General features: G+C 53.0%; 1 protein-coding gene across 2 annotated transcripts in view; it reads left to right on the plus strand.

Moving 5' to 3' along the window:
- The window catches only part of Ptprf (protein tyrosine phosphatase receptor type F), an 83,498-nt gene that overhangs the window by 24,762 nt on the left and 38,705 nt on the right, over nt 1-20,031 (plus strand). For both annotated transcript variants that reach the window (XM_071617765.1, XM_027937270.2), the window contains exons 6-7: nt 8,775-8,963; nt 17,645-17,755. In XM_071617765.1, coding sequence (XP_071473866.1) covers nt 8,775-8,963; nt 17,645-17,755 — 300 coding nt within the window. The remainder of the gene's footprint in view (nt 1-8,774; nt 8,964-17,644; nt 17,756-20,031) is intronic.

A 20,031-nucleotide genomic window follows, 5' to 3' on the forward strand; every position in this document is an offset into this window, starting at 1 on the left:
TCACTCCCGCTGGGGGCACCGGCACACCACTCCTGGCCGCCTCACCCTGCTTCCAGAGCAGGACTGCCGTTCCTGGTGTGGCTCAGCACGTCCCAGGCAGCTGTCCTGGGTGGCCAGCTCTCTGCTTCACCACCCCGCTGGGACTGGGGTACAGGGTGGGGATGCCCAGCACAAGCTGGCTCAGGGTGAGCCTGTCCTGGGCTGTGACGAGTGCAGGGGCCCAGCCACCCAGCGTTCCTGTCTGAGTGGTAATTGAAGCCATTAGCGCGCCAGCCTCTCCCTCGCCGGGTAATGGCAGGAAAAGCTCTTCTCGCTCCGCACTCTTGAGGCGGCGGCTGAATCACTCCCCCTCCAACCCGCCCGCTGCTGCCACTGAGACAGGGAATCTGACATTTTCCCTCATGAGGGAGGGGGAGTGGTGGGGGAAGGGAAGCAGGCCTTGATTCTGGGCCTTCCCACCTCCGGGAGGTGGGGGACAGTGAGAGTCTTGAGTTTAGTCTGGAGGTCATGTATTCATCCGGACAGCGGGGTCCAGGCCAGACAGAACTGTGGTCAGGAAAGCCTTAAGAGGCGGCCAGGGGTGTGGCCCAGTCCTGGTGGCTAGGTAGGTTCTGGAGGGGTCACAGAGCTCAGGGAGGAGGAGGAAAAGAGGTTGTGGAGCAGGGTGAACTGTTTCTGACTTGTCCTGGGGGCCAGGCTCCAGGGCCCCGAGTGCAGGCAGCAGTGTTGGTCTTGTCATGGATTTGGCAGATAATGTGCTCTGAGTGTGGCGTGGGGGCCCTTGTGCTGTGTGTAAAGCAGTGAGGCGTGTGGTGTGGTGTGTACAGCAGGGCTGTGCCCGACAGGCCGTGTACAGGCTGGGATTGTGCAGCAGGCTATGGGTGTGTACACATGCCTGTATCAGGCAGTGGGGGAGGAGGATGGTGTGTACAGCAGGTGGTGTATACCTTATGGGCGATGTATACAGCAGGCAGTGTGAGTGTATGCACAGCAGGCAGCGTGTAGAGTGGAGTGTCTAGCAGATGGTGTGTGCTTCAGGCATTGGTGAGGGGGTGATACATAGCAGGTGGTGTTCACCTTACAAGTTGTGTGGACAGCAAGAGGGCAAGCAGCCTGAGCTGAATGTGTGGGGTCAGTCTGGTGCTGGTGGGAGGTCAGAGGTGCTATGCCTGGTCTCATTGTCTCTGGGATCCCATTGGATTTCCACTTGGATCTGTTGGTCAGCCAGGACAGCTGGACAGAGGTGGATGTAGCATGGCATGGTTGGGCAGAATGTTTCTCAGCATCTGCAGTGTTGACTAGGCAGTCGCTGTCTAGCCAGGCCAGGGAGGGAGGATGCACCAGAGAGGGACCCTGCTCAGACCTGCCTTTGGGAAGTCTTGGGACCTTCCCGTCTCCTTCCCCTTTCCTCACCAAGCCCAGGTTCCCCTCTGCCTCTGCCTATCTGGTCTTGATGTCTCCTACCTGGCCAGGACCATAGCATTCATGCCATGTGGCTCAGAAATGGAGCTGTCTCCATGGAATGCCTGGTGTTTCCTACCTGGGGGCAGGTTCCAGGAGGGGATGACTGTCAGGCACTGAACCATTGGCCAGGGTAGAGGCCTATAAGTGTAGTGCTGGGCCTATACCTCTGGGTTCTGCTGTGCCTTTTAGCCTGGCAGGCTCTGGGACCTGTGGGGTAATGAAGGGCCTCCTGAGATACCTTATACCCTCAGTCCTTTTGGAAACAATCCCAGTAACAAAGGGCTGATGAGCAATATATGACCCTTTCCTGAGGTGTCCTGGGCTGGGCTGGGTGTTTTCCCAGGGTGTCTTCCTCCCTGCTCTGCCCACTCCCTGCCTCAGCTTATCTGTTCCTTTCACCTATGACTTGGCCCAGGCCTGATTGTGAGGGGTGGGGAGTTTGGGTAAAGGGCTGCTACAGCCAGAAGATGGCTTTCCAAGTGGCAAGATATGCCCCCTTTCTGTGGCCTGCATATGTGTGTCTGGCTAACAGGCTAGTTTTGTGGAAGCCAGGCCTGTCGCCCACCAGATTTGCAGCCACAGAAGACAAAAAGGCTCCAGAACCTGGAACCCAGGGCAGCCTCCGCCCACCCCTGACAGATGAGGCATGTGCATAACTCAGGTCCAGCAGGTTGTGGCCTCTGTGACCTGTCCTTCGCTCCCGTGACTACAGTGAATTTCAGGACCATGTAGACATGAGGTTCTATAGCCTGTTCCCAGAGGTTCTGGACTCCAGGCCTGGGTTTAGGAGAAAGCACAGGGAGTCCTTAAAGATTAGACCCTGAGTTTCTTGGTCCCTGAAAGTCTACTTTTTTTCTGTCTTCAAGACCTGAGTGGACTCCATTCCGAATGGGTCCTCCTGTGACGTGGGGCCCACTACCTCTAGTGGGTCCATGGACACAGGACCACCTCCGCTGTAGTCACAGGTGCTCCAGGCCTGCCATGTGCAGAGAGATCTTGTTTACTCTTCTTTTTCCCAGTGTCTTGAAGACAGTGGGGCAACAACTCAGGGAATAGCTCTCCATGCTGGAGATTTTAAGTACCCCTGCCTGTACACAGACTCGGTCCTTGGGAAGGTGCACTCTCCCCTCTTTGCCAGGGAAGAAAGAATTTTATGAAGGAAAGTGACATGACCAAATTATGCTTCGGAAAGATCCCTATGGGTACTGAGTGGGGTAGAAGGAGACCAACACGTGACACCACTGAAAGGTGGATGCAATCCATGCAAGAGCTGCCATTGGCTTCAACCTGGGCATGTGTAGGGTCATGTAGGCATGTGTAAGGTTATGTTCATGGGTAGGATTGTGAGGTTAGGGAGAGTAGTGTCCTGCCTGAGGGGTCAGAAAAGCAGGAGACTCTGGGTTTCTGGCGCTGGGGCTGGGTGGATGGTGAGACCATTTTCTACAATTCAGATCAAGGAGGAGGACCAGGTTTGAGGGGTGAGTTGATGAGTCTTGGTAGTAATCTGTTGAGTCAGGTGTGTGCAGGCATCCAGGGGAGTTTGTCAGGGAGGCCTTGTACAGATTGACGCAGCACTCTAGGGGACATCTGGAGATGGAGACGGCCGAGAAATGGCAAGTCTCAGGAAGCCAGAGCCAAGACAGGAGAAGAAGCCCAGGGAACTGACTCCTCATGTTGGAAGGAGGTTCCTGAGAGATAGGAGAGAAGCCAGGAGTATGTCAGGCCATTGAAGCTGAAAGAAAAGAATGTGCGAAGGAGGAGGAGAGAACTAGCCAAGATGAATGTTGGGAAGTGTCTTTTGGATTTTGCTCTGTGAAGTTGTTGACCTTGGCGAGCAGAGGGGGTGGCAGCTAGGCTGCAAGGGCCTGAGAAGTGAGTGGGAGGCTGTCAGTGGTCTGGAGTGACTAGGAGCAGGGCCTGAACTTAGGGGGGGTAAGTGGATGAACAGAATATCCCTGCAGTGGGAATGAGTGGGGGAACCCTGGAAGGGTCCAGTGTAAGCCAAAGCCTAGAACCCGAGTGTGAGCTGGGTGTATGACCAGGGGATATCCCCTGGGTTCCCTGGGTCTGTGTGGTGGGGAGGCCTCACCAACCAGGTTGAGTAGGGCAATGTGGAACGCCAGGGAAGCCCAAGGGAGGGGGGATTACTGAGAGAGGGAGGCTGTGGCTGCCGACAAGCCCCAAACAACTCAGATTCAAAACAAAACAGGCTTTTAAGATGCCAAGTTTGATGAAATCTGAGTGCTGGAAGAGGTGGGAGTTTTCTCTTGGAAAAACAGCTGAAAATCGACACTGAAAGCTGCAAAGGGAGATGGGCTCAGGGCTCCCTGGGCCCCCTTTGCAGCCTGGGAACCTAGGAGTGGGTATGAGAACCTGAAGGTGTGGAGAGGCCTTCTGATTTGCTGGGAGATGTCTTGGTCCTGCCCCTGTTGAGCCTAGAGGTACCTCAGGGACAGGACTGAGGTGGCCTTGGCTTCTTCCTTGGGTGCCTGAAGGGCAGGGGGAGCTGGCAGCCCCATCACTCTAGAGGTTCCTTCATTTTTTTCAGGCCCTGCATGTGTCTCCAGGTGCCTGTGTTTGCACAGGGCTGTCTCTGGCTCTGCATGTTCCTACATGTGTGTTCCCTGTCTCCGTGAGCACAGCCTCTGGCTCTACTTGTGGGAGTCTGTTTCCACAGGTGCTTGTCACTGCAGATGCCCCTCCATATGCACATGTAGGTTTCTATTTTTGCACCTGTCTCTTTCTCCATGTGTATCTTTGGGTCCCTGGCTGTGCATGTTTCTAAGGTGACTGTGTGTGCAGAGACAGGGTGAGGCCAGGCTCAACACTCACACAGGAGTGGGGGTCAGGCTCACAGACGGTGCCACCCCAGGGAGCCTGTGTATGTGTGTGCCTGCCTGCATAGAGACACCATGAGTCTGGGTAAACATGGGTGAGGAGGTCGTGCTGACAGACGGTGCTGCCTGCCCTGGGACCCTGTAAGGCATCTCCATCTGTTAGCTTCCCTGGTGCAACCCCCTCCCTCTGGTCCAGACTCGCCTTAGGCATCTTAGGCTGAGCTGGACAAAGAGACATGTGTGTGCTTTCCAGGGATCCTCAGCAGCCTGCCCCCTCCAAGTCATTACAGCCTGCCTAAACTAATCATCCACCTCTACTCTGTCTTCATCTGTTAGGACCCCAGCACATGCCTCAGCTCCCACCAGACTTTACCCTCCTCTTGGCCTTGACTCAGTCAGTCCTTCCCAACCTGGCCCCTCAAAGCGTTCTGCCTCCTATGTTCAAGGGGTTCCTATTCTTGAATCTCCCTCTTCCAGGAAGCCACCAAGGTAGCAGATAAGTAGTAGAGTCAGATTGATCAACTCTACCACTTGGGAACTTAGCTAAGCTTCCTCCACCCCCACCCCACCCTATCCTTAAACTCCCCAAAATGCTGCCTACTCGCATGCACATATGCCCTGTCATCTACCTCTGCCCATGGGGCAACAGGACCTCCCCAAAGAAGGGAACAGGTGCCCCTGCTGCATTGGTATCTATAGGCCATCACAGTTGGATGTGGGGCCATTCATGCCCACGTGGGCACCCAGCACAGACGCACACGGATGTGTGCAGGCATGTCAGACCCTCAGGGTGTGTGCTCTGCTATGTAACTATGTATGGAGGCAGAATTTACAAACAGATGTGGAGACTGGGCTCCTGGGTACCTCTGAAGTGTCCTAAAGTCCTGGTGTGCTTCTCTTTCCAGCCAGGATACCCTCTTGTCAGAGGATGGAGGGCCTAGCCCAAAACAGATGCTTCAGGGTGCTGCATCTTTAGAGGCAGCTGTGGGCCCTCTCATACTGTACCAGTCGCTGCAGCACCTTGTTGGTGGAACCAGAAACCTAAGTGCCTTGAGGGCTCCCTGGGGTTGGGGAGCGGGGTCCCTGGTGGGGACACAGCTAAGCTGGGGCTGAAGGGCGGTGCCCAGTTGGACCTTGGAGATGCTCACCTGCACAGACACGAACACGTGCAGCCCTTTCATGGTGGCACCGCCTCTCTGCTGTCACCATGGTTACAGGGTGGCCTGGAGGGGGGAGGGGCCCTCCCATGTCGGCAGTGCTGCACTATCAGGACGGATGCATTTGGAATGGCCTCAGTGTGACCCAAGCGTCCCACTGTTGGAACGTGGGTCTGTGCTGGGGTGTCCATGTGTGGGAGACACTGGGGTTTGCTTTTCAATATATGGAAACACTGCAGCTTGTGTGCAGGGGTCCATGGTGAGTGGAGCCACTGAGCCAGGAGCAGGCTGAAGGAGTGGTACTGGAGAGGTGCTCTCCCCAGGGGTACCCTTCATCTCTCTCCCCCTGCCCTGCTGGTTGAGAACACTGGGGCTGGGGTTCTACCACCTGCTTTCATCCAAGCCCACCTCTGATTTAAATGAATGACCTTGGGCAGGTTTCTAGATCTCTCTCAGCCCAGTTGCTCTTGCACCTCCTAAGGTTTTGGTAAAGATTGTTGTTTTGTAAAGCATTTTAATGCATAATCTACATCAGAGTAAATGCTCCATACATGTAATCTAACCTTTCATCCCTTGTGTCTGGGTCTGTTTTCCCAGTTATCTATGGGTTTGGAGTGACTGTATGGCATTAGCCTGAGGAATTTGTCCTGGTTCTTAACCTGAGTTGTTCAGGCCAGTGTGGACCTAGCTCCAGTGGGTACTTGGGTGGCGAGGGGTGGGGTTTCAGTGTGCTGGTCTGATGGATGTGTCAGTTAACACCAAGGTAGGATGAGGCATGTGGCAGCCATCAGGAAACACTGCCCTCCTTGGCTATTTGTGCTGGAGACTCTGGAGTGGAAGAGAAGGAAGAAGCAGCAGCTGGTCACCCTGTAGGGCTGAAGTCCTCCTGTGAGAAGACTTCCTTCTTCTCCCAGAGGTGGCAGAACAGCAGTCTTCCCAGTGCTGCCTAGAAGTCTAGATGGCGCAAGGGACTGGCTTTTGGGTTCTGCTGTTTTATGGACAGCTCTTCACACTTGCTGGTTTTAGGCTCTGGCAGCAGTGCCTGAGGGATGATCTGAGCCAAGGACAGAGCCATTGAGGGCGTGATAATTGAGGAAGGAAAATTAATTGTCCTTAATTTGGCACAAATCCCAAAGACCTTCCCCGTGTCAGGAATTCAGAGTAGACTCCCAGGACATGGCCTCAGATGATCATACTTCTTTCCTTCTCCTTGATCTTTACTTTGCAGGTAGAAATGAAGGCCAGCTAACTCTTGGGTCTGACTGTGGCAGACCCTGGCTACCCCCTACCCCCTCCATTTGCTGAGCAGGTAGGAATGAGGTCTAGGAAAAGCTAATCTGGTGCCCTGGTAGGTAGGATGGCTCTGGCATCCCCCAGTGTCCTCCAGCTGCTGGAGGAGAATGGGGAGGGAACCCTGGGCCTCAGGTCTTGCTTGGACTTACCTGTGAAAACAAGTGATGGAAGGACTAAAGGAAGCTATTCCTTTGCTAGGTGCATCCCACATCCTCCTCATTTCCATTCTACCTTCATTCTTTTGCTACTGTCCTTTCAAAACTCAGAGCTGAAAGTCAGGGCACCGTGGGATCATATTTACAGCCAAGGAGATGCTGGGTTTATATCCGGAAGTTATAGGACTGCAAGTTGGGAAGCACACAGCCAACTCCTGGGGAAGGCTGGGAGGAGAAGCCATCCTCGGAGTCCTCCTGCTCCCCAACCCAAGACCCTTTCTCCTGATGATCCTTAGCCCCTTTGGGATGCCCCTGGCATTTGCAGTTCCCCAGAGGTCTGGCAGAAGATAGAGCCATGTCTTACTCTGCCTATTGGGGCTCCTCCAGTTTCCTTTCCTCCCTAACCCCCTAATCCTTCCCCTGGGGACTCCCAAGAGTCTCCAGGGAGGGTTGGCTCTGCCAGTCTTTACTTTGTTCCCTTCAGAGGATGTTACATGCTTTTCCCCTGGTATAGGAGCCTGATCTCAGCAAGTGTCCCACTCACCCGTCTTGGGCTGGGCCTGTGGGAGAAAGGTACAGAGTGATCTCCCCTACCACAGAACCCAGCTTCTAGCCAGGAGGTGGACAAACAGCAAATATTCCTTTGCCCCATTGGGTGTGCCTGGCATCCTTGTTGGCAGAGAGGCACTGATATACTTGATGGTTGTCCCAATGGGGAGGGCCTCTTGCCAGCTGAGGACAGGAAAGGGCACCACAGGCCCTATCCTCAGTACCTATCTGCCCCAGAAATTCAGCCCTTGCTAGTTAAAATAATGCCCTCTAGTATGAATGTGGATTCTATCATATACCTCTCTGACACCTTGCATGCATTTCCAGGTGTCCTTTAGGTGGCTTTACAAGGCATATGGGGTGGGCACTTGAACCCCATGGACAGATAAAAGTAGACGCACAGAAAGACTAGAGAATGTACCCAGGTCTTAAAGTTCTTACAGGTGGAAATGGAAATTCCACTTGGTCTATTCTAGTCCAGGACCTGACCTGCTACCTCCTCATTCTATCAAAGGGTGGGGAACAGGCTGCTGCTATCAATTCCTGTTGGTCCCTTGGAAGTTAACTCCTCTGTGCGCTGCCAACTCCTGGAAAGCTGGGAGAAGGGGCAGGGAGTTTTTCCTCCTTCCACCAGTGTTTGATGTCTCCATAGAGCTTTTTTGTCATCATGCTCAGGCATGATCCCCAGGTCTGAACATAGTTCCCAGGGGCCAGACTAAGAGAGAGAGAGGGAGGAGAGGGAGGCGGCTCAGGGTCAAGGCTGCTATAGAGAAGGGGTCAGGGACGGGACCAGAAGTAGAAGAGGATCAGTGATAGGGCAGGGTGCCCAGGGTCATGGCATTCTGCCGTATGTGGAGCTGAAGGGGATGCAGGTAGAAGAGAAGCACCTTGCATGCTGACTTGGGAGCAGAGGCAGGGCTCTGTCTGGGTTGTGATTTGATGCTGTGGGAGCTGCCCCCGCCCCCCTTTCGCAGCCTGGTGTCCATGCAGCACTTTCTACTACAGCCAGTAGAGCATTGATCTCATTCTTCCCAGGGCCTAGAGAGAGAACTGCTGACGACTTCAGTCTGAGGCATTATTTCTGAGACCTGGAAACTCACCAAAGGGGTAGGGGTGGGCCCTGCTGCAGCCCCCAGCCCTGCCAAAAGTGAGTTAGGACCCTGGTTCCTCACATCAGGGTAGGCCTCATGCTTAGAAATCAGAGGTAGGGGAAAGAAGGGTTTTGTGTATCCCAGCCCACCTGGGAGTCAGGGGACACAGAGAGGTCCTGGGGGCAGGCAGGGCCAGCCCTAACATGCACATCACTGTCTTGTCTACAGAGGAACAGCTGCCATCTGGGTTCCCCACCATCGACATGGGGCCTCAGCTGAAGGTGGTGGAGAAGGCGCGCACGGCCACCATGCTGTGTGCAGCTGGTGGGAATCCAGATCCTGAGATCTCTTGGTTCAAAGACTTCCTTCCTGTGGACCCTGCCACCAGCAATGGGCGCATCAAACAGCTGCGTTCAGGTGAGCTGAGGGCAGGGATGAAGGGGTCACAAAGACCTTGGGAAAGGCATCTTGCCAGAATCCCACACAGTCTTCCCTTTTGGGCCTAGGTGTCTGGGGCTGACCCTTTGGGCTGAGCAGAGCGCTGCCATTGGGGGAGGCTGGAACTTGTTGCAGAACTGCCTGGTCCAGGGAAGATGACTTGGTGGAGAGATCTTCTTAGCTCTGCCTATATCTTCCTGGGATTGTCAGACTCCAGACTAGACCAGTTCTGCGCCTCCCAGCACATGTGACATACTATCATGTGTGGCATGCTCTGCGAATGTGTCTGTGGGTATTCATCCTCCACTTTCCCTGTAGCCTTGCCTGAGACACGGCCGGGATGATTCTTCTCTAGACAGCAGGACTTCACTGGGAAAGAGACCAAAGATGTTTGATTCATTAGGTTTCAAAAGGCTGGACCTCAGGGGCCTGGAAACAGGGGGACTTGCTGCCATCCCTTGGCCACCAGGGCCACCTGTCTCCTCTGGATTTCTCAGTCGAGCCAAGTTGGAGTCCTGGGAGCAAGGATGCCATTGTGACCAGGCAGGAGGTGTCGCCCCGTTGATCGATCTGCCTACAAGACTCCCGCCAAGAAAATTGATTCAGTTTTTGTGGGAACTGAGCGGGCGGGAAAGGAGGCTCTGAATCAGCTTGGCTGCATTCTGCATCTGCTGCCAGCTCAAGCTGGACCCATAGACCTTAACTCCAGAAACCCTACGAGCTGCGGGATGGTGGTTCTCAGGCAGGATGGCCAGGAGTGGCCAGAGCCCCTGTCATCTGTCTGCTGTGCTGCCAACCCTTAGAAGAACACGACTATACCCCTCTGGGGGCCTCTGCTGCCTTTAGAAGTGCCCCACCACTCCCAGGGGTGCCAGTCCCTCCCTACCAACTCCCAACAGGCACACACCCTCTTGGTGCCCAGGGAGAGGAGGGAGAGATGAGCCACCCAGTGGGGCAGGATTCTGGCCCTAGCCACGGCCGCCTGAGACAGCCCACGAAGTGTTAGCTCATTTAATTTAATTAAAACTCAACAAGATGGAGGCAGCTGTAGCGCAGTTAATTAAAACAGCCATAATCAAGGCAGGAAACGGTCCGGCGGTGTTTGTGGCCGCTGCCCAGCCCTGCACAGCAGCCGGCATGGCTCAGCTCCTCTGCATTTCCTCTCAGGTCCCCCAGGCAGGCTCCCCAAGCAGCCAGACAGTTCTCCCCACAGACTTGACTCCTCCCCGGAATGGCATTGACTGACTGGCAGCAGTAGTTCTGGGAAGCCCTGCCGTCTCAAGCGTTTGTTCATCAAGTATTTATGTGCTACTCGCTGTGTGCCAGGCCTTGTGCCACCCCTTCTCTGCCCGTCATTTCACTAGGTGCTATTCAGACCTCATCTCCTTGTCCTGTCAGCAGTGGCTGACACTCCTTCCTCCACCTTGACCACTTCTTCTCACTTCTCCTGGGCTGTGCCTCTCCTGACCCCTGTCTGAGTCCCCAAGTGCCCCTCCCTTACAGCAGCATCTTCGACTGCAGGTTCCTCCAACCCAAGAGCCTGGGAACCCAGTCCTTGCCCCACAGACACAGCCTTTCCCCAGACAGGTGAACTCACTACTCCTAGAGCTTCAGATGCTGTCCTTATCTGTAGTTCCTACCTCTGTCTTTCCAGCCCAAATAGCTTACCAGAGCTCTAGGTCACAAAATCTGTTTGCTTCCCTATATCACCCTGACTGGAACAAGTGATGACCCTCTCCCCAGTTAGTTAGGCTCTTCTCCTGTTGACCCTCTCCAGGAGTGGCATCCCCCAATCTGAAATCTGGAGGACACCCAACTCCTACTCCAGTAAAGAACAAAATTCTCTTGGTTTATCACCCACATGGCTCTCAAATTGGTCCCCTTCTTTCCTTTCACTGCCTTTATCCTATTTGAGGGCACCAAACCCCACTCTCCCTATCTGCAGGCTTTCCTGAGAATCCATCTTCCAGCAGCTGTCAGAGATCTGCTTGTGTTCCTCCTGTGCTCTGACAACCTCAGGGGTGGACCCTGGGCCCATGACCTTTGACCAGGCCTACGTGGTCAAATACGTGCTGCTGGACAAGGCTAGCAGAACCCTTGATCTTCCCCTGCCCATGTCTCCAGCTTTATCTCATTGGGTCCCAGCTGTACCCTTCCTAGCTCTGTGGCCCCAATTAAATGAACTTTGTCAGTTTTCTCATCTTTGAAAGAAGCTATGTTAAGTAGTGAGACAAGGACTATCGGTTTACTGGCTAGCCTTTGGTAAGGGCCCTGTGAATAGAGTTCTCCCTGCCTCCTGCCACTCCCCGACTCACATTGAGCCACACTGTACCCTTGCTCACCTCTTGGCCCTCAGTTCACCTGGGTCTTCCACTTGAAGGCCTCCAACCTTCTTGGCCTCAGCCTACTCATGCGGGACTCATCCTGCTTCATGTTGTTACCATCTGGCCCCAGCTAAGCTAGGCATTCCTTGCAGGGAGAACCTGCAAGGGACTAACTCTGTTTAGAGAAATGCCCCCAAGCCCAGCTATAGGTCAGGTCTCTCTGAGCCCTTGTTGAATGAATGATTTTATGAACTTGATCTTTGGTACTTGTTTCTGAAAACTAATATTCAGTCCTTGTTTGGTCATTCCTACCATCTGGAGCTGAGATTTATGGGTCATAGGGTCTAGCTTAAGGCTTAGGGTCTAGCTTTTAGGATAGAGCTATGTGGTACCTGAGGGGCCTAAGCATCCCATCTTTGCAGGTACAACAGGATCTCTCCCCATCCCTGCCTGACTCTTGCCTGTGACCCTGGACCCCAGTTGCTGCTGTCCTGCCTGTTAACATTTGGAAGGGTGCTGAGGCTATTCCATGCACATTTTACAGTAACATCCCTTCATGGAGTGGAGTCAGGCCCCTGAACACTTGGCTATTTACAAGGATCTTGATGGTTTACGCTTCACCAACAGTTTACAAAGCGCTTTCCTGCCCTTTGTTGCAGCTGACTGCTGCAACTCTGTGAAGTAGGACAGGCTGGATTAACATGCCCATTCACAGCTGAGTTAAGGAAGTCACCTGGGGTTACACATGGAGATTGGGACTCAGGTCTGAGAGCTCCCCTGGGAGGTCAACCTGGGGCCTCTGGAGTAGCTGGACTTTACTAGGGCTCTAGATCTGCACAGTCCCATCTTCAGGCCTCATGCCCCCACTGGCCAGTACCAAGAAGTCCTCCATTTTCTGTTATCTGATCCCCATAGTACATCCAACTAGGATGTGGCCCCTAGAGCATGAGCTAGTCAGGGTGGCTGGCAGCACATGCTGCTGAGGTGTGGATGCTGTTCTATAGCCTCTTTCTTTACTGCAGCAATGTGACTCCTGAACACTATAATCTATGGACCACTGGAACTTGAGACCTGGCGTGGGCCCAGGGAAACAAGGATAAGTTCAGAGCATATGGAAATAGAGTCACAAGCAGGAAGTGTTAAGCAGGCTGACTTCCAAGTGGGGCTCAAGACCACTACTGTGTTATGAGAGGTACTGTTAGCCCATAAGTTCTGCCAAGCCTGGACAGCACTCTGAGGCTTCCTGTGTTCCCATATGGCCTGAGTGAGTAAGCCTCTGTCCCTGCCACTGTAGAAGGACAGTCTTACCATGTCCACAGAACCTGAACGAGACCTATAGCCTCAAGAAGAGATGGCAGCATTTGGCTGCAGCAAGAGGCCTGCTGACCCCAGCAGGAAGAATATCTACTGCCCCTTATTCTGCTAGTTAGCCCCAGCTCTTGACTGGAAGAGCCCTTCTACCTTTCTCTGCTCTGCCTGGCTGGGTCTTCCAGAAAATCACATTGTCATTGTGTGGTCATGGTTTCCCTTTGGCCCTGAGCTCACTGGTGCCTCTTGAGCATGAGCACACTCCTGGGGTGACTGACTAATGGGTCCCCTTTAGTTCCTTACACCTGTCTTGTGAAATGGAAAAGGCAAATTCTCTCAGTTTGGTAGGGAAATTGCAGTTCTGAGAGGTCAGCAGGTTAGGTTTTGGAAGAACTGAAGCCAGGGGATGGGGGGTTCCCAGACCTGGATTGTACACAATCCACCCCAACCTGAGCTCTGGCCCAGACCATAGGATCATGTCTGTCAGCAGCTGTCAACTTGCAGGATCTTTACTTGTAATTATCAGATGACCTTAGGGAGCTTTGGTTTGTGTGAATTTTATCTATCAATGATTAAAACTGAAAAGATTAAAATATTTACTAATCTATTTTAAAATAACTTAAAAACCTATTATATTTTAATATAAATAACATTTTAAGTAAAAAATAATTTTCTAAAACAAAAATTAGTGAGAAAAACCTCATTGTTTTACACTTTAACAAATCTGTTTAATTTGGGGCTTGATGGAAGGCAGCTAGACTCCCATATATGCTCCTGCATTCAGCCTGTTATGCTATCACATATGGCTTGTCCTCTAAAAAAACTCTGCTGTATGTTCATGAGAGAAAGAGGGTGAATATGACAAACTATTTCCTAGTATGATAGAAATAGTTTGAATGTTGTGGACTCCTGAAAGATTCTCCGGGATCCCTGCTCAGTCACGGTGATGATTCTTTCCACTTCTCAGTGCACCCCTCAGACACACCCCTGTCCCAGCAGCTGCCTTTGCCTTCTCCCAGGTTTTGTCTGCAGGAGGCGGTCTTGTCCAGGGGGAAGGCTGTGAGCAGGATGGACTGATCAAATCCTGCCACCTCACTTACAGACTGTGTCCTTGGGCTTTGGGCAAGCTGCTTAATATTTCTCAGCCTCTCTTTTCTCCTGTATGTATAGAGGTGGATTTTCCTCCAGGTGGACATTGTCAGGTTCAGGGAGACCATGAATGGTGTGTGTCTCTCTGCACACTTCCATCCCCCAGAAGCTGGCAGGAAAGGACAGGGTAGATGGAGTTAGTCCTGCTCTACCCCTAGGTTCCCCAGTCCTGAATAAGGCAGTGGTTGAACAGGGGGCCTGAGCCTCAGAGGAGGGACCTGTCAAAAGGAACCTGCTTGGATGTCGTAAGAGTCATGGATTTGGAGGGCAAGTGCCTGACCCTTTTTTGCTGTCAGTTCCCAGGGTTATGAGGCATTAGGCAAGGAGTGGGCTCTGGCCTGTACCTCTCACCAGTCAGGCTAAGGGGTCTCGGCAGTCCTTCCATCTTTAGCAAGGTCTGGTGGACTTCCTAGGGAGACTGCTGTGGGATATGAGTTGATTGAGTCCTGCCACTTCCAATGCCAGCTGTGGGCTGGCCTGTTTGTGAGACATGGTCTGGTGCTGACCTGTGGGAACACCCCGACCCCACACCTAACCCTACCTTCTTCCTGCTCAAACTCCCCAGGTTTGGTCTTGGTAAGTCCTGTGTTTGCAAACTTATTTCCCTATGGTATTTGGGTGGAATGCAGAGGGAGGTTGCTGCCTCTTTTCTTTCCTTTCCCCTCCATTTGCCCAACTAGCGGGAGCTGCAGGAACCCTGACAAACCTTCTTGACTCCTGTCACCCCCAGCCCTGCTAACCCCTGCCTCACCTCCTCAGAGCAGTGCCAGTGACCTGGGGAACACGCTTCACCTTCACTCAGCATAGCCCAACCTGGTGCTTGCTCACACATCTGTGTGGGCTGAACTCAGGCCTCAAGTTCTCCATATGTTTAAGGCCCTTTCTTGTGTTTTATTTTATCTGATTTGGCTTTGTGTGGCTTTCCTTTCTTTTGTACTAATGCTTCTTTCTGATCTTATTTGCATTCAAATTACCTCGCCAGGTGGTTCACCAATCAGAGGTAAGAATGCTGTCCGTGCATCTCTCCACACCACACCTCCGCCACTGCTGTCACCTCCACTCCATCCCGTCCAGTCCGTCACCTCCCCATCCCCATCCCGACCTCTCCAGCCTCTTCATTTCCAGCTCCAGCCCCCCAACACCACCAGCCACCACACACCTCCACTCAGTCATTCCCTCCTGTGGACTCATTCATTGCAAGTCTGAGTTGTGGAGAAAGTAGCGGAGCCCTGCCTTGGATGGCAAGCCCTGCTGCCCACACCTTCCAGGCAGCCCCACAGAAGGGACCCAGCTGTCTCCCACAGTGAAACCCAGCTTGCCCCTAAGGCTGGCCATAAATGGAGATGCTTCCTATAGATTAGAGAGCATAGCTAAACCTCGCCTTTCCCTTTGAACATCTTTTTCTTGGGGAATCTCAATTATTACTTGACTTCCCCTTTAGTGTCTTGGTCCTGTAGTCAAATAAGAATCATCCCTTAAGTTCCTTCAGCCTTGCATTGACTAGAAGAAATATTCATTGCTTAAGACTTGAGATACTGGGATAACAACAGGGAAATAAACAGGCTCAGACATAACTAGGTCCCCTGACCTATCAGCTTGGAGTCCTGCCAAGCTACATTCATGTAACAGGTCCTGCAAACTAGTGGTTAGAAAGCAGATTCTGGATTCATTGGATCTAGGTGCAAGTCTAACTCGCCACCTGTGTGATCTTTTTAAAAAAATTGACCATCTCTCATTTACTCCTCTTTGAATTAGGGCCAAGGCCACCTACACACGGGTCCATCCAAATTAGAGGAGAGAATGATAATGTGAATGGCATCTTGTAAAACTGTGGCTTTTGTTTTTAATCCTGTTATTTTTCTCCCCACATTCCTCAGTGTTTGTGGGTGTATCTTGGCCTTCAGAGTTCAAGGCCAGGGTACTCAAGGCAGAAGTTCAGGGTAGGAAGGGAAGTTGCCTTATTGCCATCACCTGAGGACAGGACTCACTTCACCTGCATCCCTCCAGATCTCCCTATGCCCCTCAGGTTCTCCCCACACATCCACTCAGCACATTCTGACTCTGTGCACTCCCTACTGCTGGGTCTTGGTGTTGGTATCAGATTTGGGGGTTTCCGTGTTCAGGTAGTCACAGGGTCTGTGTTGGGGCTCCTGACCAGTCTTAGGCTTGTGTTAAAAGGCAGCTTCCCCCTCCCATGGGCTGGAATCCTACCCAGGCAGCACTTCCTGCCTCCAGCCTGTGTTACTAGCCACTCAGTCTCCCTTGAACCCCTGCTAAGCTGACCTTAGGGCAGCCCCCACCAGTCAGGGGCCTGGCCCTCACCTGCTTGAATGAACATTTTCTGTAACAGTGTCCATCCATCCCATAAACATGACCTTTTGGGGGTGCATCAGGGCCGTTCTTGCAGGAGATGGTATTTGGCATGTGCACTAGGCTCTGATACTCCCTGATGCCAATGGGAGGTCTGAATTCAGAACCACAGAAATAGGCCAGTCCTTTGTCCTTCATTGGTGGCACTCCCTCTCCCTCTCCCTCCAACTCCCAGCCCCTTGGTTGTTCATAGCCCCTCTTGCTGCCCAGGGTGTAGATGAAAGAGGGATGCCTGGTCATAAAGGGGCTATAGCTTGCACCCACTGTGGTGCTCCCCTTGGGCCTGGGCTGTGAGAACATGGCTTGGAACTCTTCCTGTGGCTCCTATTCAGTCCAGTTATGTGGGGCCTAGCAACTTCTGTTTGTCCTGTGTAGGTGTGATCATCAGTCACCCCAGGTTCTGGGGTGGGGGTGGGGACTATTAGGGTCATTCGGGTTGTTCTGTGCAGGAGGTGGTTTTCTGTCAGACTGTGTCCTGTGGGGATTATTAACTATCCGTTGGACTGTCCTGTGTGGGTGTAATTGTCTGTTGGACTGTTCCAGGGAGGGGCATGTTGCTTCTGTGCCCCATGGGTTTTACTGTCACCAATAGCTTGCCCAAAGTATTCTCATAGTTTTTTTAAAGTGTTGGTTACTAGGGCTGGGAGCTGGCCAAGGCAAGTGGTTTCACCCCTATTCTGGCCCTCTACCTTGACTCCCCTACCTGGACCAGCCAGGACTGGCCCGAAGCCCCAGTTCCCTCCATCCTCTGGGAAGGTTTTTTCCAGCTGCGCTCCCTGCCCCCCGCCCCCCACAGTCCTGGCTCCTGTCTGTCCATCTGTGGCCAGAGCAGCCCCTCAGGGTGCTGGCCAGAGTGGGAGCTGCAGCCTCCATTAGCCTCCTGAATTATGCAGGAGCCGTGGTGGGTCGAAGCACTTTAGCAGGACCAGGCTGAGGAAAGGAGCCGGAATGGGTGGGGCCAGCAGCATGGGGTGAAGTGGGAGGGGAGGGTGGGGGCCAGAGCAAAGGCTGTTGGACAGCAGGCCCCTCAGGCAAGCCCTTTCCTTCCTGGTGGGCACCAGAGCCTCAGGTTCTTACCTGATGAGGGCATTGCATGCTTAGGAATCCCAGGTGGGCAGGTCTACAGGCCACTCTTGCACCTGGCTCCAAGTTGCCGGCAGGCCTTGTGTTCAGAAGCACTAAAGGCATGATCACTGGTAACAGGCTCCAGGACTGGCAGGAGTGTGATGGACACCTAGTGGAATTGGGAATAGGGTGCATCCCCTGCTGGAGCAGAGTTTGGCCCGCAGAGTGGGTGGGATTGTGCTCCAAAGCACAATCCTTGGTTGTAGCCTGGAGGTTAACTGGCTTTTCAGGGAGAGTTTCCTGGAAGCAGTACAGGTGCCAAAAGGTGTGGCCCAGGAGAGCTGCAACATCTGGTCGACACAAACCACAGACGCTGTCAAGACCTCATGTTCCAGGTCACATTCAACTTGGCCATGGCTGACCACTCTATTTGTGTTCCTACAGGTGCCTTGCAGATTGAGAGCAGCGAAGAGTCAGACCAAGGCAAGTACGAGTGTGTGGCAACCAACTCAGCAGGCACACGCTACTCGGCCCCTGCAAACCTGTATGTGCGAGGTAAGAACTTGGCAGTGCCTGGCCTCTATCACCATGGAGCTGAGCTGCACCTGCCAGACATGCCGCCTGGAGCCCTTGGTGCAGACACTCAAGGGACTGCCATGGGCCCAAACTCTCCTTTCCTTCTCTTTTAGCGGCAGTGGCAGCAGCTCCCATTGGGTAGGCTCATAGTGTCTGCCACAACTTGCCTTCCTTCCCTGCAGGCCTTTGAGGAAGCAGCCCCTCTTGGGAGCATTTGTATTTCTTGTAGGTCCTTGCTGCGTGGGCCCAGAGCCCTATGGGAGTCTGGAGCATTCCAAGTGGACTTCTTGGTGTGTGTATTGTGTGTGGACCGTGTATGTGCAGGCCAGTGCAATTTGCGTGTGCACACCTGGCCTGGCTTTTCTCCAGTCTGTCCTCCTGCCTACTCTAGCAGGGTGGGCTCTTGGACCACTCTGGATTCTGAGGCAATCAGTCTTCAAATGGACCAGGTGAGCCTGACCCTTGGGGTCTTCCTGGAGGAGGCTGCTATTCTGTATCATCAGCCAGACCCTTTGTGTAGGGGGTCAGACTAAGGCAGCTGTGAGTGCCTGCAGGTACATTGCTTTGGGTGAGCACCTAGTGTGTTTGCGTGTTCCTTATTGGGATTGAGTGAATTGTGTGTTCTTCAAAGTCTAGGTACTTGAAAGAGGGGAGCTGGAGACTTGTTTTGGGGTGTGAGTTCTCTGATATGCTCACAGCCTAGAGGCAACCAAAGCCAACTATCTTTCCCCTTCTTGAGAACACACTAGGTCTTGTGTGACTGGTGCCCTGGAAGGACCCCTAGAAGGCCTTCCTACCCACCACTGTCCCTTACTTAGCCCTCTTGCACAGCGGGATGTCACTAGAAGTTAAACCGTCTCTTCTCAGGGGGCTTGTAAAGGAAAGTGAGGCAACATCGCCTCAGTGAGAGCAAATGCTCAGTGCCATCTTAGAGGCCATCTGACTGCCCCCTTTCCCCTCCCCAGTGCATGGGGCAGGGGTGATGACAGTTGGCCTATGCTATTCTTTGGGGCCATTTGATCAGACTTTGGTGAATTCAGAGAGGCCAGAGAGAATTAGTCCATCAGCTAACAAGTACTTATTAAGGGTCTGCTATATATCAGGGCAGAGGGTAGTTATGGAAAGGCCACATGCTGCCTGCCTATTTGGTGACCAGTCAAGCTGTGTAAGAGCTGTTTGTGATAGGCAAATTGTGCTCCGGAGACAAGTGAAGATGCTTCATGGGAGTTAGGATGGGAGGTTGCCATCTCCCTGCTCGTTGTTAGGTGTCTCAGCTCAGCAAGGCTCAATTGAGCTGACCTAGTGCCTGTCTTCAGGATCAGGAGCCCAAGAACCTCTCAAATGGCTGAGAGGAATGGAGCTTTCACCCCATGCTGATCCCTCTAAGAGATTAGCAGCTGGAAAGACCCTTCTCAGTGCCCAGTCTCCTCCCACTCCACCATATCATGAATGTGTGTGCTCTCAACTGTGTGCTTTTCCTAAAGACTGTAGTAGGGCTGGGATTTCAGAGGTCCCAGGCCTTAACAAGGAAAGCCCTGTCTGCATGTGGCTATGTGAGGCAGAGGAGAGGCCCAGAAGAGCCACCGTAAACAATAAGCAAGCTGTGCAGTGTGGCCCTGTGGACACATTTTTGGGAATAGAACTGCAGAGGCACTACTAAAGCAGAAGGCTCAGACTAGAGAAGGATGGACTCTTCTTGTCCTTTTAGTTGGGAAGTCACTGTCTGACTCACTGTCATCCTGGTTTCCACCCTGGAAGTGAGACAGTGGTTCTCCTTGGAGATGGGCTAAGCGGGCAGCTCAGGCCCTGAGTGACTCCTTGGAGCATCCCTGTTTACAGTGCCCCTGCTGTCCACATGTGGTGGGTTCAGGCAGGACTGACTGGCTCCTGCCATGGCCTATACCCCCCACCAGGTGTTCTTAAATTCACCTTCCTGGCTCCATTCCCAAGACTTTTTTGCCAGGGAATGTGGGGGTTCCTTTAGTTTCAGCTTATTTTTCCAGGGATGCTAAAACAGCCAACCTTGCTTCTGCTGTTCCCCATGCCCCATGGGCCCTAATTAAATATAAGGACAACTCCAAATCCTCTCTTCCCAGGGTCTACCTCATATCAAGGCCCCAGCTAACCTACACCTGCCCTCCTTTGCCGAGCGTAACCTGTGCTATGGGCCCAGGACAGGTTACACCTTTCTGATAAGTCTTCTGCATACTTGAAAAGTCTTGCTCCCTAAGACCCTCTCCTCTTGTTCCTGGCAA

The sequence above is a fragment of the Marmota flaviventris genome, chromosome 10 (assembly GCF_047511675.1).
Source record: "Marmota flaviventris isolate mMarFla1 chromosome 10, mMarFla1.hap1, whole genome shotgun sequence".
In the NCBI taxonomy this organism is placed as follows: Eukaryota; Metazoa; Chordata; class Mammalia; order Rodentia; family Sciuridae; genus Marmota; species Marmota flaviventris.